The 26,039-nt window shown below is 33.6% G+C and overlaps 1 protein-coding gene and 1 long non-coding RNA gene across 3 annotated transcripts in view; both read right to left on the bottom strand.

Moving 5' to 3' along the window:
* Positions 1–25,780, bottom strand: part of LOC113105086 (receptor tyrosine-protein kinase erbB-4-like) — a 36,452-nt gene extending 10,672 nt beyond the window's left edge. Inside the window, exon 1 of the mRNA XM_026266201.1 lies at positions 25,357–25,780. Within this exon, the coding sequence (XP_026121986.1) occupies positions 25,357–25,521 (165 nt within the window). The 5' untranslated portion in view covers positions 25,522–25,780. The remainder of the gene's footprint in view (positions 1–25,356) is intronic.
* On the bottom strand, positions 6,377–10,467 carry LOC113105094 (uncharacterized). 2 transcript variants are annotated; one of them, XR_003292296.1, is made up of 4 exons: positions 10,406–10,467; positions 9,930–10,040; positions 7,084–7,555; positions 6,377–6,923 (listed from the first exon to the last, which is right to left on the bottom strand). It is a non-coding gene; the product is annotated as an uncharacterized LOC113105094 (long non-coding RNA). The 2 variants fall into 2 exon arrangements; XR_003292295.1 differs by having other exon boundaries at positions 6,377–7,555.
* Positions 25,781–26,039: the final 259 nt, after the last annotated feature.

The raw sequence follows: 26,039 nt of genomic DNA, 5'->3' as shown, positions 1-26,039 counted from the left end.
TAGTATTACAGGCTTTTTGCTAGTGTGAGGAACAGGTCCAAGCGTTGGCGTGATGTGCATGTAAGCAGGGCAGAGGATTCGAGCAGCACCCCTAACCTCCATTCTCTTGTTTTTACATCTGCGCTACTAGAGGTTAAAGTTTCTCTGAACAAAAGCGAAGAGGCTCCCGCAGTGCCCTATTACAACACTTTCTAACTCCATGGCATGGGAAATAACAAATATTAGACCTGCATTACCATCAGGGCTTAATTAAAATTGGAGAGAGAAAGCTTTATCTCAAAAGAAGAGTGCGGAAGAGTGTTTGTGTCACCGTACGTGGTTGTAGTAAATGCGCATGATGAAGAAGTAGAATAAAAGAGTTTTTAATAAGCATCAACACACTTTTGACCATTGAAATACCATTTATTTGTGCCAAAGAAGACACAGAAACTGAAGGCTAATATGTGAGTAAGTGTAAGTAATATATATATATATATATATATATATATATATATATATATATATATATATATATATATATATATATATATATATATATATGCTACTTTTCCATTTTGCATTTTCTTGTACTTTTACTTTCAAGTACATTTGAGATAAAAAAAAAAAATACTTTTCATATTTAAGTACAATAAATATCACATACTTTAAGAATTTAACTTAAGTAATATTCTAAACGTGTCTTCAACTTGCACCAAAATAATTTTTTGGAAAGATATCTGTACTTTTACTTGAGAATGACTTTCAGGTATACTTTATACAACACTGGTCAGAGGGCGAGGTTGTTGTCACATAACAATAATGTTAACACTTTATAATAGGGTTTCACTTGTTAAAGACTCCTGTTTGTCTTTTTTTTTTTTTTTTTACATTGTTTACATCTTTTTTTTCATGTCTATTTTTTTATATATTTTATATATATATTTCATTCAAACATAATTCATAATCTACATACTATTTTGGCAAATGTAATTTGATAAAAGTCATAACTCAAAAGGCATTTTTCACTAATAAATCTCCATTATGATCAGAGCAGTCGGTGTTGGCCCTCTATGCTATAATACTAGCCAATGCAATAAATAATATTAACAAATGAGACCTAACTGTGTTATTGCAGGAAGTGTTATTACTTATTATGGACACATATTTTGGCCAGAAACAATGGTTTAAAGTTAAAATGTCCTAACAATGCATTTGTTTCTTTCAAACACAGCTTTGCACTTCACATGATGTTTATGGATAGACCGGAGTCACGTCGATTAGCTGTGGATTATTGTGATTTTTTTAAACTAAAGAACATTTAAAAAAGTCTTTCGGTCCTTAACTGTGTCTCTAAACCTTCAAATTTTGCATATGATCTAAAAAAATCACTATGCTTGCATTGCCAGAGGGATTCACAAACTCTTTTCAGCCCTAGACTGCAACTCTACATGCACAACAACGTCAGTTTCCTTGATGTGTTATGGAGGAGGAAGATAACAGGACTACATACTGTCTGAAAAGCTGTAGTGCGTGGGCAGCACAGGAGGTTCATCAGACAACATGGTGTAATTTGTGATAAAATACACAGGAGCAGTGTCTATCACACACTGCTGGAACAAAGACAATAATGACTAACTGCGTCATGGAGCATAGAGAAAAAAGTTTGATGTGCTATATCTCAAACTGCTAAACGTTTGCAGCTAGCTGGCCAAAAAGACTCATAAACATAATTTGTTATTAATGAAAACTCAAGACTGAACTTGATGCTGTTTGTGTCATACATGATGAATCCATTTTTCAAGCATCACCATAAAATAAATTCCTCAAAACATTTATTATTTTGCGTTCTTAATGGTGCATGGATACATCTCACTTTTGGTTTTCAGTTTTAATAGTACTTTACTGACTGTGTTTTAGATTGTTGCATTACACACACACACACACACACACACACACATACACGTCTATGTTACTAAGAGGGGACTATCGCTCTACACTGACCAAGAGGGGACCAGTGTTTCTGGTCATTTTTAAGAAACAAAAATTACATACAAAATTTTCATTTGAGGTCTTTTTTCATAATATAACTGAAAAAATGCATTTTTAATTTTTTTTTAAAAACATGCCAAGTGGGGACCTGAGTGACGTCTACCTATCCAACAGGGGACCTCCATAGACTGCAATGCAACTGTGTGTGCGAACATTAGGGCAATTGTACCAAGTGTTTCTTTACAATCTAACTGTATTTAAATGCAACTCTAAACTTTGAAACATTCACACTATACTACCATTGAAGAAATATTCTAATAGAAATCCAAAATGTTTAATAAATTAGTATGACATGCAGATATTTTCGGGGCTTGAGACTAATACAAATACACTTCTCAATATATGAATGCAATCACACAGATAATAAGACAAAACAAACAAGACACTATAGTTAATTTGAGGATAGCAAAAATAAAGTAAAATAAAGAGCTCTTTAAGGTAACAATTGCATGTCAATACTTCTGACAGTAAAGAGTGCATGTGTTAGATAAAATGAGTTTGGTCCCCAGTTAGATGGTGACGTGTGACGCCTGTTAGACTGAATCACCTCTTCTTACATCACAGACACATTAACATTATATGTTAAGTTAAAAAAGAACTTTATATGTTAACTTAAGAAACAAAATTATATGTTAACTTAAGAAACAATATTATATGTTAGCTTGCTGCATTGAAAAATTTCAATTGAGTTCAGTAAAACACCTTTTAACTATGCCACTTTAGCTGTTTAACACTGACATTTTCCAGAGGCTCAATTGTTTTATGGTATTATCAACATTGCCATTATATTCAAAAATAAATAAATAAATAAATAAATAAATGTAATTTGTTAAATGTAAAGGCAACCAAACAGATCACGTCATACTTCACCATCTAACTGGGGACCGGTTTGATTTTGGAGGCCAATTTTTTTTTTTTTTTTTTTTTTGATAGATAGATAGATAGATAGATGGATAGATGGATGGATGGATAGATGGATGGATGGATGGATAGATGGATGGATGGATGGATAGATGGGATAGTGCTAATGTTGATCTGAACACTTAGGTCCCCTGTTAAATGGTAAACTGCGACATCTCTTTGGTTGCTTTGACATTTCTTGAAGATTTCATGTTAACTTTGAAAATATTCACTTGGCTAAATTTCTAAATCAATGTTACAATCAACATATATTGTAACATTATATTATCATCCTTGCCATAGCATTCACAGATAGTGAGAATGTGAAATATTGTTAAATGTAAGGTCAGCCGATCAGGCGTCACACTTCACCATCTAACAGGGGACCAGTGTGCTTTTTTTTTTTAATGCAACAATCAATATATAATTTTGAAAAACTGATATTATAACCAAAAATTCCTCATAAAGTAGACTACCAGTAAATTTGATAAAAATTATTCTGACAATAGACCTGACCATTTTTTGTTTAAGTGCTATCTGATATTATCAAGATGAATTTGTTCTGACAGGTTAACTCTGAGTTCTTGTCATCTTTTATTACCATTATCTAAACTATAGCAAATAAACTGTGATAGCGTTTGAAATGTTCAAGGTGTCTGAATAAATGTAGTTTTTACTGTATACATACACAATATGCTTATATGTACTTATAATACTGACACATTGAGAAGTGTCATTATAGTTAGTTTGTTAGTACTTAGTTTCTTTATTTTTCAAATAATAATAATAGTAATAAAAAGTAGTAATATAATTAGAGTCAGCCAGCTGTCAACAGTTCAAGGGCAGAGGTAATGCCTCTTATAATTAACTATATATATATATATATATATATATATATATATATATATATATATATATATATATATATATATATATATATATATAATTATTATTATTTTTTTACATTTATTTGACATTTTCTTGGCTTAACCCCAATACACTTCTCAACGTATGAATGCAATCAAAACCCATTCGTGAGAAGGACCTATCAGTGATGATAATTTGATCAGACAGATAGATGGATGGATGGATGGATGGATGGATAGATGGATAGAACAGATAGATGGAATAGTGCTAATGTTGATCTGAACACTTAGGTCCCCTGTTAAATGGTAAACTGCGACATCTCTTTGGTTGCTTTGACATTTCTTGCCAATTTCATGTTAACTTTGAAAATATTCAATTGGCTAAATTTCTAAATCAATGTTACAATCAACATATATTGTAACATTATATTATCATCCTTGCCATAGCATTCAGAGATGGTGAGAATGTGAAATATTGTTAAATGTAAGGTCAGCCAATCAGGCGTCACACTTCACCATCTAACAGGGGACCAGTGTGCTTTAGTCTAGTGAAAACACTATTATATGCACAGATCTGTTGCCGTGTATGTTTAGTATGTACAGTTTAGCCTGTGTGGAATTGTTTTTATTATTTGACTTTTTTCTGTTCAACACAAACAAAAATGACCCTCATTGGCCGATTAGAAACATCAAAGGAGGATTCGTTGTAGAGTGTCTGACAAAATGAATGTCTTGTAATGTATAATGTACGCTCAGCACTGCCGAGTGATCCCGCGATCATTAAATCGAAACATGTACGCGTATTTAAAAGGGATTTTAATACCCCGCATTTTGAGAGTGACTCCCTGATGCTCGCAAGTTAGGCTTGATAACATATCTAGACTGTTATTAGTATGTAGGCTATAACAGGATTTCTAGTTGTCTATAGATCTGTTATCTTTCTCTATTTGAACTTTGAATATATAGAGAGCACTTATTGTTTCTACTTAATACGACTATTATGTTATTTGTTATGTGTTTATTTGTATGTTCAGTTTGTGAAAAGGATTTCACTTTCAGTCAGTCACTCTCAACGTCTCATCGGTGATGACTGACAAATTGTGATCCCAATTCTAGAAGCTCATAATTCATGTACGGTTCCAATGTCTAAAGAGACTCACATAAAATCATGCAGGAGAGAATCCAGGCAGTTGAACAAAACCTTTTACAGAGCTTGAGTGTTGTTGTTTTTACTGCATATGATAATTCATACTCAGAAAGTAGAACTGAAATTATATTGATTACAAGATTATTTTTCCAGTCAAATATTTTTAGACCAGTAGTTGGTCACTGAGATTCCTTTTTTTTATCTGTAAAAATCTTGCCTTGTGGCTTGAGTTAAGTGTTGGCATTAATGCTAATCAAACAATAAAAGGCGAGAAGAAAAATAATTACATTAATTTCTCAAGTAAAGCATTATTAGTTTGTTTAATTTACATCAACAAAACAAATTTATGGGTTAAAAAGAGCAGAAAGAGCTCTTTAAGGTAACAATTGCATGTCAATACTTCTGACAGTAAAGAGTGCATGTGTTTGATAAAATGAGTTTGGTCCCCAGTTAGATGGTGACGTGTGACGCCTGTTAGACTGAATCACCTCTTCTTACATCACAGACACATTAACATTATATGTTAAGTTAAAAAAGAACTTTATATGTTAACTTAAGAAACAAAATTATATGTTAACTTAAGAAACAATATTATATGTTAGCTTGCTGCATTGAAAAATTTCAATTGAGTTCAGTAAAACACCTTTTAACTATGCCACTTTAGCTGTTTAACACTGACATTTTTCAGAGGCTCCATTTTTTTGTAAAATAAATAAATAAATAAATGTAATTTGTTAAATGTAAAGGCAACCAAACAGATCACGTCATACTTCACCATCTAACTGGGGACCGGTTTGATCTTGGAGGCCAATTTGTGCATTTTTTTAATATATAGATAGATGGATGGATGGATGGATGGATGGATGGATGGATGGATGGATAGATGGATGGATGGATGGATAGATGGAATAGTGCTAATGTTGATCTGAACACTTAGGTCCCCTGTTAAATGGTAAACTGCGACATCTCTTTGGTTGCTTTGACATTTCTTGAAGATTTCATGTTAACTTTGAAAATATTCACTTGGCTAAATTTCTAAATCAATGTTACAATCAACATATATTGTAACATTATATTATCATCCTTGCCATAGCATTCACAGATAGTGAGAATGTGAAATATTGTTAAATGTAAGGTCAGCCAATCAGGCGTCACACTTCACCATCTAACAGGGGACCAGTGTGCTTTAATTTTTTTTATTTACTGCATTAAAATCTTCAGTTGGCTCCAGTAGATTAAATGAACTGAATGTCTTTTAACATTTGCACATTTGTAGATCCAACTGAAAATTATCAATGCAACAATCAATAAATATTTTTGAGTTTTGACCTCCATGTGTGTATTAGTGTCAGGTGTTGTATGGAGAGCTACAATAAAATACTTTAAGCATTGGCACTTTAGTCGTTTAACACACTACCATTTTTCAGAGCAGCACTTGATTTAGGGGCTCCATTTTTATTATCAACATTGCCATTACATTCAGAAATAGGCAGAATATTCTAAACATTCATGTGAAATGTAAATTGTTAAATGTAAAGGCAAGAAAACAGATAACCATTTGGATCTTTGGAGGTAATACATACATACATATACATAAATACATACATACATATACATATATATATATATATATATATATATATATGCAGACTTCCTGCATTGAAAAGGATATTGTGAAAAAACAAAACAGCATTTTGAATGAAATCAAGTCAAACTTTATTCTCATAATCTCTCTAAAAATAGCTCTCAGGGTTTATGGGCTCAGTACTGTTGACCCAAACTTCTCTTAACTGAAATTATTCTGTTGAGCACAAAGTATTTAACTGTTTTCCAGTCTCTTCCATTACCCTTTAGAATCCTGTTTGCATTTATGCATCTTTCACAGTCCACTTTTCCAGGAGCCTTCATTTCCTCCAAGTAGATCTTGAAACAGTGTTCGATGACTTTCCTCTCTGTTTCTGACCAGGGCTTTCTGGGTTTTGCTATTTAACAAAATTAAAAGATAAAAAATATATATAGTGAATAAATATATGAATGAATGAAAAAAATGTAATGTCAGTAATACATACTGTACAAAGTTGAAAACATGAAAAGACAATGATCTTCAGCTCTTCAGTATTGTTTATGGTGAATGGAACATACCGTTTTGATTTAATGGCACTAGTGATTTACTGATGTGTCCAAGACTGAAGACTGAAGTCTTTTCTGAGTTGGCAGCCCTTATTTCAGAAAGATCATCATTTGTGTCACTATTTCCTGAAACCACATGGACATTGCTGTAGCTGTTTGTGGTTCATATTTGATAAGACCAGTGATCAAAACCTGTAAATTCACACCAGTATTTATATCTGATCATTTGAATGCTTATTGTAAACTCTACAATAAGTCTTTGCACATAGTTTTGACTTCCTGAAGGCATTCCTCAATAGTAGGATCCACTTCCACTGATTTGCTCAGCATTCTGCTTAAGATATTTTTTGTCTTTCATCCCATTGAAGACTGAAGTTACTCGTTCTGACATGTAGAGACAGACCAAGTGGATCCTGGGTGGAGGGTGTAGTGGCCTGATGAGGGTGTTGTCCATCCGTCAGTAATGGACCAAGCATCCTGCTACCTGTAATATAGAAGATTCATTTATAACAATCTCTATTATTGGCCACCTGACTAAGCTGTACAGAATTAATAATGATATTGTTATGAACGCTGAAAGTGACATGCAGAACAATTCAACAAGTGCTCTTTTTTGTAAAACTGATTTTAATTAATGCTTTAATTGATTATTTTAGTCATATTTGTTACAGACTAAAATTTTATTATTGCATACATTAAACTTTTTGACTTGCATCCCCTTTTATACTCAAACCCAGCCCCAAATTAAAAGATGTAATTCATGTAATAACACACTAGTAATTCATGATTAACCTAACATTTTAAGGATCCAGAATTGTGCATTAGTTAAGAATAAACAAACCAGTAATTAATTATTAACTTTTTCACAATTATTGAGTGGCACTTACTAAGTGATATTCAAGTTTATTGACCAGAATAAGCCAATAATTATTGATTAATTAATGCATTATTCTGGATTACTAATGCATTATTCCCTTAAAATAAAGTGTTGAAGTGTAAAGTTTCACTTTACAATAAGTCAGGTCAATTCAATTTCTATTTATAGAGCAAAACATTAACACAACCATCATTGATCCAATGTGCTTTACAAGAAAAGGTTACTTTAAAAGCAACAGAGATCAAAAATAAAAATAAAAAATATGTATATATACACATTTAAAAAAATAAAAACATACATCAAAAGAACCGTACACCGCATCTCTCAAATGCAAGGGTGTAAAAATTAGTCTTTAAGTTTGATTTAAAAACACTGAGTGATGGACAGGACACATTAACTAACAATGAGAAATACATTTGTTTAAATATTTAAGCTTTGTTAACATAAAAAAAATACAACTGTTTATTTTTTGTTAATGTTAGCTCAACTACATTAAATAATATTTATTAATACATTATTAAAATCAAACATTGTATTTGTTAGCACGTCCTGATTTTGCCAAGTTAGATGTGTTCCTAGGTCAACATATTTTGTTGACCCTGGAACAACATTTTACTCCAAAAATATATTCTTAACCATATCCCTACACCTAAACCTAACCTTAACCATGAGTAATCCCTAAAATCAGAGGAAATGATAGATGAATGACACTGATGTACAAGCACCAAACACAGATTTTAAGCGTAAACTTCACAAAATCTATAAACTGGTTCTTCAAATCTGATTGGTTAATCACAATGTTGTTCCAGGGTCAACAACGATGTTGTCCCAGGAACATGTCTCACTTGGTAAAATCAGGTTCTGCGTATTTGTTAATGATGAAAGTAATGTTTACTAACATTACAGATCAGAATCAGAATCAGAATCAGAATTAATAAACACTTTAAAAGTGATTTTCATGTTAACTAGTGTTAACCAATGACATCTTATGGGAAAGTGCTACTATTTTATGAAATATAGTAAAGACCATACCAATGCGGATTGTTTTTTCTTCACTTTGATCAGTAATCTCTATTGTGTTGTAGTGCTATCTGCCCTGTTCTCGCTCTCTCTCCCCCACAAACATTCACACCTCTCACAGGAACAACACCTGACCAGTGAGTCTGGGATCAGGAAGACTGGTTTAATGTTTTTAAAAGAAGACTTTTCTGCTAATCAAGGCTGCATTTACCTGATCAGAAATATTGTAAAATGAATTTAAAATTGTGAAATAGTATTACAATTTGAAATAACTGTTTTCTTATTGAATGTTCTTTAAACTGTAATGCATTTCTGTGATGTGCAGCTGTATTTTCAGCATCATTACTCCACTCTTCAGTGTCAAATGATCTTCAGAAATTATTTAAATTAGCAGAATTGATGTTCTTTTATGATCAATTATTATTGGTTCTCAATCATTAATAAGGATTCTTATATTATCAATGTTGAAAGCATCTTTTCCGTCTTCATAGTTTTGTGGAAACTGTGATATATAGTACTTTTTAGGATTATTTAATGAAAATAAAGTTTAAAATTACAGCATTTATTTAAAATAAACTGAATAGACCTATATAGAGATATCTATAGATATATTGTCTATATATACAGTATACGTATAGAGAGAGAGAGAGAGAGAGAGAGAGAGAGAGAGAGAGAGAGAGAGAGAGAACTGTTACTTTAAACTGTGATAATATATCACTATTATATAGTTTTCACTGTACTTTTTATTATTAAATAAATGCAGACTTGGTGAGCAGAATATTCTTTTAAAGACATTTAAAAAATCGTACTGATCCCAAACTGATTTAACATTGTTTGTAACAAGTTTGCCAGGTTAATTCCATTATTTTACATTAACACTCAAAGGAAGTTTGACTACTACAAATAAATAACAATTCATGAAATAACTCTGAAATATGAGCTAATTGAAATAGAAATGTACCTGTCTACATGAGCTGTCAGGATCTCCGCAGTCGAACATCATTTCTTCTCCTGCAGTGATGTTTGTGGTCACAGATGCACACAAATCTGCTCTTTTCTGTTCATCAACGATCTGTTGGTCACAAACACATAAACACACACATATTAGCTTTAGAGAATACATACATTTATGATACAAGTTTAATATGTGTCCCCGTTGTTTTCGAGTTCCAATGATTATCAATATTTTATATTTTATTAAGTATGATTATCAGTACATTACAATCTTTATAACTGTGCATCAAAATTAAAATACACATAATATTCAAGCCACTGATCATCTATAATTTCTGTTGTTATTTTTTCACACCGCACACTATGAACTAGTAATAACATTGCACAGTACACTTCTTGAAATTCATAAGCTACTATGCCAAGTATTTAATTAATATTTGCAGTCACACAGTATTGGAGACAGAGTCTTAAATGATAACTTACCTTTCTCTTGACTCTTGACTGAAATATGTCTTTATCTTTCCCAGATACGATGAATTTCAAAGCTTCCTTTTCAGGACAGACTCTTCTGGGTCTCATTTTCCTGTGAAATATTCAAGATCTTTTTAGGGTACACTGCATTTGCCAAAATGAAAAACAATATTTAGAAACAACCACAAAAAAAATCTATCAACAAATGAACAAATATATTCAGTAAATAGAGATTAAACAGCACTAACATTTACTAAGAGACTACATGCAAATTTTAACAGTCTGCATGCATTTTTGGCAGACATTTATTTTTTAAGGCTACCATTTACATGTTTTTAGAATCTAAATTCAGAATATATAACTTACCTTTTCAGTCTTGAATGGAAAAAAGAGATGAGAAATGGCCTTAGTAGGCTTTGTTGTATGTGGTCCCTTGTAGGCAAAGTAGGAATCTCAAAAAGCAGTTTGTCCTTCAACGTTTTAGAATTTTATTTCACAAAAAACTAAAAAATTCAATGTAGATTCTGTCAGGAAAACAGTATATATACAACCCAACCCAGATATCTGGAGCGTGATTGGATGAGACTCAGTCAGCCCGGATACTGTTGCTGTGTAGGGCAGGTGATAATGTGGAGACATTAGTGTTATTAGCATATAAGAAGAGAGCACAATCAGTTTACCAGACGCTGCTGGGGGAATTGGGGGATGTGGGGATTCTTTAAAACAAGTCACTTTGACCGGGATTGGTTTGCTTTAAGATTATGTAGCTTGAAAAATAATCAGGGAATTTTTTTTTTTTTTTACACTCAAGGGCATTTAGTGCAAGAAAGATTATAAAAGTATTAAAAACTATTTGTCTTGTATTCAAAGTCTTCTGAAGTCATACAATAAGTTTGTGAAAAGTTTCAACATTGAGGTATTAATTGCTGAAAATAATTCCACTCCATAAACACAGTCATCATAAAATACAGCTGAATTTGAGTTTGAGATAAAAGACATCAAAACTGACGTAATAAATGTCCCTGTCCACAGCGTTTGTCTGTTGATGCAAAGGTATCTCAATGAAACCAGTGAAATACCCTGCACATGGAAAAACTGCACTAAATGGACAAACTAAATATTTACACCAAGGGCTCCTGACCAAGAGTCAAGGATTGAGAAAGAGTAAAAATGGTCCCCAGTGAGACTGTGAATTGTGATGCCTGTTTGGTTGCCTTACATTTATCAATATTTAATATTCTGTTTATCTATGAAACAACAATGTTGATAATAACACTAAAACAGCCATTCTTGCCATCAGAAATAGTTAAACTTAAGTAAAAACATAAGACATAGAGTGACTCGTCAGGTCGAGATGCATAAGAGAATGGCCAGCATGCTGATGACTGGTCATACAGAAGCTGATCATACAGATGACCGGCCATACAGACCGCATCATACAGACAGTGATCACATCCTGATGTAACCCATCACTCTCCAGCTGGAGGAAGTGCTGCTTTATAATCACAGAACATTCACTCACTATTAAAGTGATTCTGGCTGCTAGAAAGGAGAACATATCCTACAACATGAGTAAGTTCTACATTTTCTAATCACTTATTCTACAAATGTTGCAACTATGTTTAAACATGTTTAACAAAACTGTCTTTACTTTTTTCTTTTAAGAAAAGTCAAGTCAACAGTTCACATTGTTCACTCTAAACAAGAATTTCACTTCATCAGAAAGTTCAGTCCTCAAAAAAAAAGGTATGTTGCTACTCAATATATTTTGAATATAAAATGTTCTGAATACAAAAATATATACTCCCAAAAATGGAATTGCCACAATCAACAAGAATAATAGATGTCAATCTCATTTCAAGACAAGTAAACCTCTTAGTGTTAGTGTATATTCATCTGAATATCTTTCAATTTCAGGGACCAGCTTTAACGTTTAAACCTGTGAGTTTTGGCTGTCCATGTTAAAGACTGGAAATGTAACAATAAAATAAACATCCTATAAACACATTTTCAGCAATTATGGAACCTCCAAAGATTTGAGCCATAATTAATAATTTGTATTTTATATTTTCTATCAGCTGCATGCAGAATCTGGATTGTTGGGACAGCTACATTCGACGTGGTGAAAGCAAGCAAGGGAAACCATGGGCACCAATCTCAGTGTGTCCTCCCAGGTCCAGTGTTTGACAGAGGAGGCATGTGTTGGGGTGACCTCCTTCCTTTCTTCCAACAGTGTCTTAAAGAAAGAACTGAACAAATGAAGATTATGCTTTCTTCAATCGACCCGAGGCACCACTGGAGGAAAGGTGGACAAAGTCAGGAAGTTTGTGAACAATGTGATGGCCAAGTTTGTTCTCTGTTTTAATGGAGCATTGTCCATCATCCACACATAGTGTTTGACAAACCTGAGCTATATTTAAATGATGAGGTTCATTTAAGCCCTAAGGGAAATGATATATATTTTTTAACTGATATTATCCAGTGTTTGAGAGACCACAGAGCATAAACCTGATGCCGGATTGGTGCATGTTATGGGAAAGAAGCTCTCCTGTATTTTTAAAAAGTACCCAGCAGTGTGTTCAACAAATGCCTGACTTAATAAAAGTATTCCCCGGACTTACTGCTATGATCTTATTTTATTTATCTAGCATTTAAAAATAAAATAATATACAATGCCTAAAATATAAACAGCTTCTTTGCAAAAATGTTGAGTTTCAACCAACATTTTATAATAATAAATTAATATCTGGTATAATTAAATACTATTTGTATCATTTCATTTATAAAATACACTTAAATGGACCTGCTTTCTTTTCTGGGCTTTGCTTGTATGTCCAAATACCTGCTCGCTGTGAGAGGACAGGTGATAATGTGGAGGCATTAGTGTTATTAGCATATGAAGAGAGGAGACCATCAGTTTACCAGACACTGCTGGGGGAACTGGGGGTGTGGGGATTCTTTAAAACAAGTCACTTTGATTCGGATTGATCTGATTTAAGATTATGTAGCTTGAAAAATAATCTGATTTTATTTTACTTTTTTATAATACACTAGCCAGGAAAGACCATCATACACATTGTAGATACTGATATATATATATATATATATATATATATATATATATATATATATATATATATATATATATATATATATATATATATATATATATATGTATGATTCAATGTTTAGGTCTCCATTTTGTTCACTACTGCACGGTCATTTCTACACAGACTAAACTGAACATGCTAAACTTACACAGCAACAGGTCTGAACCTGAATGGTACTACTAACGTAAAAAGATTAAGAACACCACATTTAAAGTCTTTTAAATCATTGATGCAACTTATAAAAATTACATTTTCTGAATGAGGAATTGTTTTATTTTTTTGTGTGGCTTAACGTGGGGTTTTGAGTAGACTTTTCTATTTAAATTATTAATTTTAAGTTTACTCCGTGACGTCACGTTGTTGTTCTAATCGACGTTCAGAAGAATCCGTTCAACACGGCGGATAATCACAAGCGACTGGAGCAAACTTATGGAACAACTTGTAAGTACATCAAAACAATTGTGAAAATGTCTTTTATTTTTGGGAAATGCTGTTTTTACAGAGCGCCCAAGCGCTTTTGAATGCGCATTGATTTGGATTCTATTTTAGCATCACTGCTTACAGTATGATGTTAACATCAAAGAAGGACACTAATCTTAACATTAGCTGGCATTTCGTCACTAAACGATTTGAATGTCACTGATGTTAACTGTGATGTTCAGGACTGTGTTTCTCAAAAGCATTATGAGCAAGTCGATTGTTGAGACCATTTGGTGTCAAAAGTTTCTACGCTCATCTTAGCCATACAGTGCTTTTTTGGGGAAATGCCCTGATAAACGTGTGCTTGTTTGTTTTTTGGTCTGTTTTTAAACAACTAGCTTCTAAGAGTACTAATCCAAAATTAGGTTGAAGCTTATACACAGACATGAATATTGTAATATATTAAAATTACAAAAGAAATGTACAAACTTGTAGTAAACCTTTACAAATCTTTCTTAAACTGCAGGCTGAGCTGGATGCTGAATGGAACAGAGTGAGCCTCAACACTTCAGGTAACTTCTGTTTAGCTGAAGAGCAAACCGAACATAACAGGACACAGCCTTGGCTTTCTCTTTTCCAATGTCGGTTAAACACTTCACGTTTTTGTGGTTTTCTAGGTTTCACCATATTAGAGACCTGCAAGATTTCACAGACATTCATCACATTCTAAACGTCTGATCTTCATGTGAGGGCAAATCACAAACACTAACTGCCTCCATCACCGTTTTTTTATTATTATAGTTTTTTTTTTACATGATGTCAACATTAAGGAGCCCTTCATGCTTCCCCAGTGTACATGTGTGAGAATAAATGTTCTTTAGGACATAAAATGTAAGAATTAACTGCCATAATAGATCTGAAATAAGAGTGGTGGAATTATGACGTCAGAGCTGTGCGTTGCATTGAGATTTTCATATGTTTTTTTTCATGGAGTTTTTCAATTTATGAATAAAATAGTGCCTGTGGTAAACATAACTTGACGATGCTTCTATTTATTTTCTACAGTGTAAACTGCACACACTCACAGCCTAAAACTTTCTTATTTAAATTAAAATTAAATTAAAAATTTAATTTATGCATTTAGCAGACGCTTTTATCCAAAGCTACTTACAGTGCATTCAGGCTATCAATTTTTACATATCATGTGTTCCAGGGGAATCAAACCCCCAAACTTGCGCTTGCTTGCTTATTTTTATTATTTTTTTGCTTATTTAGCTATTTATTAAAAACATCGTTTTTCAAAAATGAACATAACTGCTTCAATATTTGTGTCTGATGTTGTCTACACTGGATGTGACACGATCCCCATCAGTGAGATGATGCTCGTTCTGTTTATGATCAAATTTACTGACACTACGTTCAGATGATGTGACACTGTAGTGTGATGTCATCAAGTCTAGACACACTTTCAGCTCAGCGGAGCACGGCACAACTCTCACGTTTGGTGTAGACATGGTTAGACAGTGTCTGCTCTATTACAAATCATTTATATTTAAATCAATCAATAAATAACCTAAACCTGTGGCATTACAAGATGGAAAATATAGCCTAGAAAATATATTTCCACTTGCTCTGTACTCTGTCCATGACATTGTTTCACTGCGGAGCTGCAGTTTAATCTGAACAGCTCTGAACGCTGAGTGGATGGTTAGATGCATGATGGGCTAGTACAAAAATCAATAAGGTCTTTCCAGCTTTAAGGTAATTCTGCCTTTATATATATATATATATATATATAATCTTGTCTCAGTTTTAAATTTGACTGTTAAATTATAAAGAATGAAATTTTAACTTCTTTGAAACTACTTCTTTGTCATCTGAATATTGATTTTAAGTAGGGGGAAAATCAATTAAAATTGTAAATCAGATTTTTTAATGAAAAAATTAGTTTTTTGTTTGTTTGTTTTTTAGGCCATATCGCCCAGCTCTAGAACGATCCCATGGTGAATTACTCTTCTGGGTTCTGATGTTAAAGTTCCCCCCACTCTGTTGGCATTACATATTAATGTCTAATTTAGTCTCTGACGATAAAGTTTTCCTCTCTGTGCTTATTCCAGGATGAATTGAGCGAGACATCACTGACACAAGCCCCTCTCCTGCTGATTGTGTTATCATGGACAATGAAATGTCCTGCAAGCACTGCAGTTGTGATGAGATGATCTTCCAGTGTTTCACATTCAGAAATACACAGATCGTGCGGTTTTTGATTCTTTTTTTAGTTAGTATTTGTAATTTATAAAGTACCAAAATAATTGCTAAATGAAAAACATTATGTATGATAAACAGTTTTAAGTTCACTGCACTTAAACATTAAGCAAAAAGAAAGCTTTTTAGCTTGACTTGACTAAATTAATTCATGTAATTATTATAATGTATAAGTAAATAAAAAAATTTGCTTAAGAGTTTTTTTTTTTTTTAGATAATTGGTGTCCACAAAAAAATTGAAAAAAATTCTACACTCTAAAAACTTATGGGTTTTTAGAGTGTAGAAGTGATGTGACTAAACTAAAGCACACTGGTCCCCTGTTAGATGGTCAAGTGTGATGCTGGTTGACCTTACATTTAGCATCTACACTATCTGTGCATGCAACGCCAATGTTGATCATAACACTAAAATACCCGTTCAACAAACACTGTAAAAAGATTTTAGGGTAAAAAAATAAAACCATATTAATACTACTAGTGAACAATCAAAAGTAATTTAAGTAATTTTTAGTAATATAAGTAATATACTAATATACATTATAGTCAAAATTGTGTATAAAGACAGATAATATGTGTAACTCATATGTCATTATTACATTCAGAAATAATGTAAAAAAATGGCTAAATAGAATCAAGCTTAGTAGGCTTCTCATGGCAAAATCAGCCAAATAGACGTCACAATTCACCATCTAACTGGGGACCAAAGTCATTCTAACAGAATCTCTTCTGTGTGTATTTCCACACTGCTTAAACTCTACAAGCGTTCTCAACCGGTCACATATTGACAGAAAACTCCATGGCTTTGAATGAGAAACCTTTAGCATCAATATGCAGAATCTATGGGCAAATGTTATTTCCTGATGAAATAATATATTGGGGTACACATACTCATGGACATTTAGTGCAAGAAAGATTATAAAAGTATTAAAAACTATTTGTGTTGTATTCAAAGTTTTCTGAAGTCATACAATAAGTTTATGTGAAAAGTTTCAACATTGAGGTATTAATTGCTGAAAAAATTCCACTCCATAAACACAGTCATCATAAAATACAGCTGAATTTGAGTTTGAGATAAAAGACATCAAAACTGACGTAATAAATGTCTCTATCCTGTAAGATTTTTTTCAAGCATTTTTTACAACATCTGCTGAATAGTTAGTAAAATATGCTACTCATGTCAAACAAAATTGTTTTTGACAGAAAAAAAGTTGTGTTTCATTAAACTCGAAATAATGTAAAATTTGCGTATTAAACGAATAAAAACTATAAACACCGTAGTCCACGATAAACCCTTTAAATTGAACAGTATTCGTCAGTAATAGAATTGTTGAGTTTTAAGCTCCAGAATCTTTATAGTGCGTTTGTTATTCGAGAAAGGGCAAATCAGCCAGACATGTATCGCACATCACCATCTAACTGGGGACCAAAGTCATTTTATCTAACAAATGCACTCTTTACTATTAAACGTACTGACCTGCAATTGTTACCTTAAGGAGCTCTTTCTGCTGGTTTTTACCCATACAATGTCAAAAGATTTGTTGGTGAAATCTGAAGTGTAAATTTGGTTCAATGATGTTCAATAATTTTTTTCACTTGAACAAAATCAGTTTTCAATGTGTTCAATTTCAATGTTTCCATGTTTAGGTCACCATTTTGTTCACTACTGCATGGTCATTTCTACACAGACTAAACTGTACATGCTAAACGCACACAGCAACAGATCTGTGCATATAATAGTGATTTCTCTAGACTAAAGCACACTGGTCCCCTGTTAGATGGTGAAGTGTGACGCCTGATTGGCTGACCTTACATTTAACAATATTTCACATTCTCACCATCTCTGAATGCTATGGCAAGGATGATAATATAATGTTACAATATATGTTGATTGTAACATTGATTTAGAAATTTAGCCAATTGAATATTTTCAAAGTTAACATGAAATTGGCAAGAAATGTCAAAGCAACCAAAGAGATGTCGCAGTTTACCATTTAACAGGGGACCTAAGTGTTCAGATCAACATTAGCACTATTCCATCTATCTGTTCTATCCATCTATCCATCCATCCATCCATCCATCCATCCATCTATCTGTCTGATCAAATTATCATCACTGATAGGTCCTTCTCACGAATGGGTTTTGATTCCATTCATACGTTGAGAAGTGTATTGGGGTTAAGCCAAGAAAATGTCAAATAAATGTAAAAAAAAATAATAATAATTATATATATATATATATATATATATATATATATATATATATATATATATATATATATATATATATATATATATATATATATATATATATATATATATATATATATAGTTAATTATAAGAGGCATTACCTCTGCCCTTGAACTGTTGACAGCTGGCTGACTCTAATTATATTACTACTTTTTATTACTATTATTATTATTTGAAAAATAAAGAAACTAAGTACTAACAAACTAACTATAATGACACTTCTCAATGTGTCAGTATTATAAGTACATATAAGCATATTGTGTATGTATACAGTAAAAACTACATTTATTCAGACACCTTGAACATTTCAAACGCTATCACAGTTTATTTGCTATAGTTTAGATAATGGTAATAAAAGATGACAAGAACTCAGAGTTAACCTGTCAGAACAAATTCATCTTGATAATATCAGATAGCACTTAAACAAAAAATGGTCAGGTCTATTGTCAGAATAATTTTTATCAAATTTACTGGTAGTCTACTTTATGAGGAATCTTTGGTTATAATATCAGTTTTTCAAAATTATATATTGATTGTTGCATTAAAAAAAAAAAGCACACTGGTCCCCTGTTAGATGGTGAAGTGTGACGCCTGATCGGCTGACCTTACATTTAACAATATTTCACATTCTCACTATCTGTGCATGCAATGGCTATGTTGATGATAACAATAAAATACCAGTTCTTGACATTCAACATACACTGTTAAAAAATGTGGGGGTAAAAAATATATAAATAAACTTTTTTTAGCATTAGAGTGAAATAATAATGCTAATAATTCAGACACTATTTTGCCTCACTGTAATGTGGTCCTCCTGGATGTTTGAGAATATGAATGTTTTAAGAGTTTAGAAGAGTTTAGGAGTTTAAAAGACTGGTTTGTGTTCAATCTCCTCTCAGAGCCACAGAGTCTCTCTGGAACAGCAGGCATTCAGACAATAGAGGAGTGTGAACGACGTGTGTGAATTTGCCCTTACAGTTCCTGCCCCGGCCTACAGGGGCGCTGCTGAGAATGAGTTTAAACACACACACACACGTCCAGGTCCCCACTTGGTCAAAATTAAAAAAACTTCACCAGGGGCTTTTTCAGTTGATTTTAGCATGATTTAAGGCATGTCTAACAGGGGACCTGAAAAATGTCCCCTCTTAGCTCTGAGGTCCCCTGTTGGTGAGTGTGTAACGACACCATGGTCCCCTGTTGGATAGGTAGACAAGTACACACACACACACACACACACACACACGTTGGTATATGTGGTTTATGGGGACTCTCCATAGGCGTAATGGGTTTTATTCTGTACAAACTGTATTTTCTATTGCCCTGCACCCAACCCTACACCTAAACCTAACCCTCACAGGAAACTTTGTGCATAATTCTGTATGATTTATAAGCGTTTTGAATTACGGGGACACTAAAAATGTCCTCATAAACCACCTCCTCATTGTAATACCTGTGTCATACCCATGTCATTATACAAATTTGTGTCCTCATTAACCACATAAACAAGCTCACACACACACACACACACACACACACACACACACACACACACACACACACACACACACACAAATATTATGCAACAGATTTTACACTCTCACAGTCCTTTTTCCTTTAAACTACAACATGAAAAACTAATTATGTTTAAATTTAACATATTATCATACATTGAATGACAACACATCCAAAATATTAAATTCAGATTCAGATTTTTGACTGAAAAAAGACACGCCTTGCTAAAAAACACATTTGCGAAAAGCATGAAAATGGACACATTTCAAAGAAAGAAAGATGGCCACATAAAACTAGCCCAGTCAATCCTATAAGACTGAAATCAGATGACTAACTGGAAAAAATATCTGCATAAAAATATTAGTATTATTTCAGTACTGGATCAAGAGTTCTTCCTTTGCCCACATCTTCAAAAGCAAACATTACTAAATCATTCATGAGCACAGAGTCCCATCAGCTGCAGGCAGCTTGAATTAGCCCAGTTCACACTAATGGACACCTCAGCTCTTTTCATAGTCAGCCATCTTGAAATCAAGCGTCTTTCAATCCTCCAAATCCAAACTCCATACATCTATTAGTGCAGCGGATACCTTGCATAATTGGAGGGTTTTAGAGGCTTTCTGCATTTTCCAAAGTTATCATCAGGCTGAATGAAAGTGCTTGTTCAGCCTGGATTAGGGATTGTTTGAGAGGTGATGTGAAAAGATTAGTGCTGGCCTTTAACAGCAAAAGCATTCAAAGTTGAATAAATAAATAATTTAATCGATTTCTTATTTAAAAATACTTGAGTTACTCGACTACTCGTGGTTCATGCTACTGTAAATGAAATACTTTAAATAGTTTTATCAATAAACGCTTAATTCATAGCCTAATGCAAAAAATACATATGTAAATTATGACATTACATATTTACATTTTGTATGTAACAGCCAGTATTTGTATCTTTAGTGATGCATTGCTTTAAGTTATAAAATAGGGAACTTGAGAGAAAACACTTAGTGTTGCATACGAAAACTGAACATATTCAATGACAGGGCAGCACCAGATATAAGAATTGAACATGATTAGTTAGCTAAATGGATGCAATAATGATAACTTTCTCTTTTCCAATATAGTTAATTTTGGCTTTAGTTTTTTTTTCCTGGCAGAGAAATGCTAGATGCTGGGAATTATTCAAATGACACCCATAATCTGATGGAGGGTATCACATTTGATGCCAAGTTAGCTTCGAAATATGCAAATGGCTCTATAACAGCCACACAATTTATCCACAGAGAGACAGCGGATGTTATAAACAATATTATAACACTCTTTTATTCATCATGCAGTGATAAAACAATTAATAATTGTTATGATTTTTAAATAAGCTAAGGTATATGCAAAACAGTCTAATTTCAAATTGCTTTACATTTAAGGCTCTGACTCCCATATTATTATATCACAAATGTAAATGGAGAAAAATAAAAACAAACAAAAAATGTATCAATTTACTTAAAAAAGGATATAATCTATCTATCTATCTATCTATCTATCTATCTATCTATCTATCTATCTATCTATCTATCTATCTATCTATCTATCCCTTTTCAGAATAATCTATATTAAAAGTGTTATACAGAATAAAGTATTTTGAAAGTATTACTGAATCTGCCTCTTTGAGTGTTAAAGCATAGAATAATAAATAAAGTTATTCCTGTGATGGCAAAGCTGAATTATCAGCAGACATTACCCTGGTCTTTAGTGTAATATACTGATTTGACTAATTAAAATTATATTCTCAGACAAAAGATGCTAAGTAAATCATCAAAGCTGTAAAAGGTGACATTAAAAAAAGAGAAGGAAATCCGTCTGAAGTTGGTGAATATCAGACACTGAAAATGCTGCTATCCAACTCAAATATCTTGTTACACTGCAGGTGTCAACATCAGTCCCCTCTCTTACATCTAACTCTCTCTTCACCTCAGATGTCATGTTCCTCGGGTCTAGGCGTGAGAAAGCAACAGGTCTGGAAATTCACTCACAGTATAATAAGTCTCTAGTTTCTCCAAGAACACAGCAGGAAGAGGAGCCCGCCCTTTCACTACACACAGTTTCTGTATGATAGATAAACACAACACTGAAACACTGATTCAGCCTTAAAGGGGAGCTAATTATGCCCCTTTTTACAATACGTTATACAAGTCCCTGGTGTCCCCAGAATGTGTTTTTGAAGTTTCAGCTCAAATACCCCACCAATCTTTTATTATAGCAAATTTGCCCCTCTTTGTGTGTGTGCAAAAACGTGTGCCTTTCAGTGCAAATGAGCTGCTGCTTCTGCCCCCTTTCCAGGGCGGAACCTATACAGCTCACACTTCAGATTGTCTGTCAACAACAAAACCGGAGAATGTCACAAAGCCAAAATGTCAGAAATTATTAATTATATATGCAGACAGTGATCGTTTTCAGGATAAAACTAATGACAGCCCTGCTCTCTGTGAATACACTGAGCGACCGTTGTAACTTTAGCCACCTTAACTGTACAGCATGATGACAAGCACAACCAGAAATGCATTTTGGAAATATTCAGAAAATATGAGGCGATTCTTACTTGTTCTGGATATGATGTTTGCGCATGAACAAATGGTACTGACCCATCTTTCAGAAACAGATGCTGTACAAATCCTGTGTTGAAATGACCCATGCATAAAATGATTTGCACAAATATATAAGACTCTTCAGCACATTTCTGGTCTGGTGCAGACAATGAGTGCATTTACATGCACCCTCTTAATGTGATTATAATGAGTTTTTGGCAATATTGCGATTAAACTTTACCTCATGTATACGCAATACTTTGATCTAAATAATGTGATTAAGCTCATAATCGCAGCAAGAATAATTGTATTAACATAGGTGGTGTACGCCAATTTTAATCGAAATATACAGGCATGTAAACACCTCAATCGCATTATTGCTCCTCTGACTAAAGTGTGCATGTGCTCTTGACGTGCATGAATGAAATGAAGCGCACCTGCAATAATACGCAGATTAGAAATGTTGGTGGGAAAGAAAGCATCGCATTTCTGGGGAGCTGAGGAGACAGAGTTCACGCACAACATTAAAATAATTCAGTACATTGATGAATGAAAACACAGAAATGGTGACATTTTTAGGTGCTTCACAACAAAATGTCCGAGCCTATTCACAAGAACCGGTGAACAAATCTGCATTTATAATGAAAAATTCTTAGCAAATAATATAATGGAAATTACATGTAAATAGGAGTGAAGAGCTTTGCTCTTTACATGTAAACATCATAATGGGATTAAGTCATTTATCTGATTATCGGAAATTATTGCATTATTCATGCACATGTAACAGTAGTCATTGTGTAAACATAGTGACAATATAAACATGGCGGACTATGTGCAGTTCAATCAGGTCGGGTTCAATGCACAAAGGGCAGACTGTCAACAGTAATGGGCTGTCTGTCTGTCTATCTTAACGTTAAATGTAATTTATTCATGCCTTCCTTTAGTCTATAGTGTCACATTCAGAAATCATTCTAATCTGCAACCCATAGACATCACCAGACTCTTGGTCTTATGCTTTGAAATTGTTATCCCCAACATTTAATGCAGCCAATTCCAACGGTTGCTTGTTTTGGGGAGTTTCTGTCTTTAGTCTACTTTTATTTAAATCTGAAGATTGATTTGGGCAATCTAAGACTTTACATTTCCTTGCCCTGATAAAGTCCTTGAATGAACTGATTCAATATGAAGTGCTTTCTACTGAGTTTGGTGGCATTTTCTTGAATATTGGTAGCCAAGAAGATTTTTTACCAAATTTCGTTCCAAATTAATTCTGCTACTGCCATCATACATTAAGTCATCATTAAAATTAAGAGGTCCTGTTCTAGAGAGAGCCATGCATGCCCTCGCCATGACACCACCTCCACCAAGCTCTACAGATGAGGTTGTATGCTTAGGATCATTTGCAGTTCCCTTTTTTCTCCAAACTTTAGATAAAGGTTAATCTTTGTTTCATCGGCCCATCAACTCACATTTGTGAAGAAACTTGCCTTTCTATTTTTGGTGCTAATCAGAGGTTTGCATCTTCCTGTGTAGCTTCTGTAATTCTGTGTCAAATTCTCCTGTGGACTGTAGATTGAAAGAGCATCACCCCAGCTTTCTGGAGGTTGTTGGTGATTTTATTGACACGTATTTTAGGGTTCATTTTCACAGCTTTTATGATTTGTCTGTCATCATCTACTGTTGTTTTTCTCAGCCGATCAGGTTGTGGTTGGTTGTTGATGTCGCTGATAGTTTCCAAACTCTTGATTTCTCCATGACCTTTGTTTTCCTATAGTTCTAATTGACTTTCTCTTTTCCCATTTCTCTTAGCATCCAAATTGCTTGCTTTTCTTTCAGAGGCAGCCTCCTCCTAGTTTGTGTGTGTCATCATCGAATGCAAGACTTACAATGCAGAAGCAATGGATATAACTGATGAGACACACTCCCTGCTTTTAATATCTGAAGAATTAATGCAACAGGACACAGCTGAACACTTAGAAAGACCTGTGAGGCAACTGTTCCAATACTTATGCTCACATAAGATAAGGAGATGAAACTCTAAAAGTGCTGATCTTCTTAGCTGGTAAAACATATTTGTGTTGAATCACCCAATAATAAATTGTGACAATCTGTAGTTTTGTCTCATATTTATCTTTTATACATATTTACATATTTATTGACTCCACAGCAAACAGAATAATTTTTTCTTTATTGTTCCAATACTTATGAAGGGCACTGTATGTGGGATGGAAACCAGAAATACGGAATCATGGGTAAAGGAGTGTGAAGCTAGATTGGCAAATGACACAAACTGGTCTTCAATTTAAGAACTGTTGACTATTTAAGTACCGCAGCTCAACTGGTAGAATAAAACAACAATGAATGAATATTTCATGCATTGCTGAGTAGGAAATGGAAAGCCTATTGGGAAACTGATATTTTCCCTTAACTCCTTCATACACCAGTCCATTACATAATGTTTCAATCACAGAGCTGTAGAAAGAAGACTTTCTCTTTAAACACGGTTGGGGGCAGTTGCACTCATTTGAGGCTTGAGACACTGGAGCTTTTTCTTCAAAGTACTTCGAAGAGCGTCCTTGTATTTGATGTGGTACCCAACTGAGCCAAAGCAGTTGAGAATTTAGTGGTTCAGCAGCCAGCTGATGTGTGAGTTCGGTATAAAAACTTGCAAGGAATCAAATAAAATGCATTTACTGTGAACTCTCAAATATCAAAACAACAAGCGTTGGGAAGGGTACACAGATTAATTATTTGAGACAATGATTTTCAAAGTTCATTTTAAACTACAAAGGCAAAAATAAATAAAAAATAACACTGGGCACATGGGCACTCTTACCTTTGCGATCTGCACGCACCAGTTGAGCAGCAGCTGGGAGCCGATGTTCTCCTGGTGTTCATGTACGTAGTCCAGCAGGCAGCCGTGGGGCATGAGCTGAGTTACCAGCTGAATATTTGGACTCAAGCAGACCCCCAAAAGATGCACTAGATGAGGATGCTCCATGCTGGCTATGATCAGTGCTTCCTAGAACACAAAAACCAAAACACTGAAAATGTGCTGTTTTCATAAACACCCTCGATATGCAGTAAGTAAACTCCAGGTCCAATTAGTATTACGAACTAGGGTAAGAGTCAAACTAGCGTTTATGGCCAACTACCTCACAGTACAATAATGGGGAAAAAAGGACAGTAGAGGCATTTATAATGTTACAAAACATTTCCAAATAAATGATGTTCTTTCATTTCAAACTTTTTATTAATCAATGAACCCACCCCCCTCAAAAAAATAAAATAAATGATGCATGAAGGTTTGCACAAAAATATTAAGCAGCACAACTGTTTTAATCACTGATAATTGTAAGAAATATTTCTCAGGAAGGAGTTTAACATATCAGAGTGATCACTGAAGGATTAAATAAATGCATACGAGCATAAGATACTTTTTTCAAAACCTTCATGCACATATATTTTGACATGTCATATTTTATCCCATCCTTTGTTATGATTATCATGTTAATCGGT

Source organism: Carassius auratus, chromosome 1, assembly GCF_003368295.1.
Source record: "Carassius auratus strain Wakin chromosome 1, ASM336829v1, whole genome shotgun sequence".
NCBI classification, from domain to species: Eukaryota; Metazoa; Chordata; class Actinopteri; order Cypriniformes; family Cyprinidae; genus Carassius; species Carassius auratus.
The sequence above is the reverse complement of the archived record's forward strand: the minus strand, read 5'-3'. Positions and strand labels throughout refer to the sequence as shown.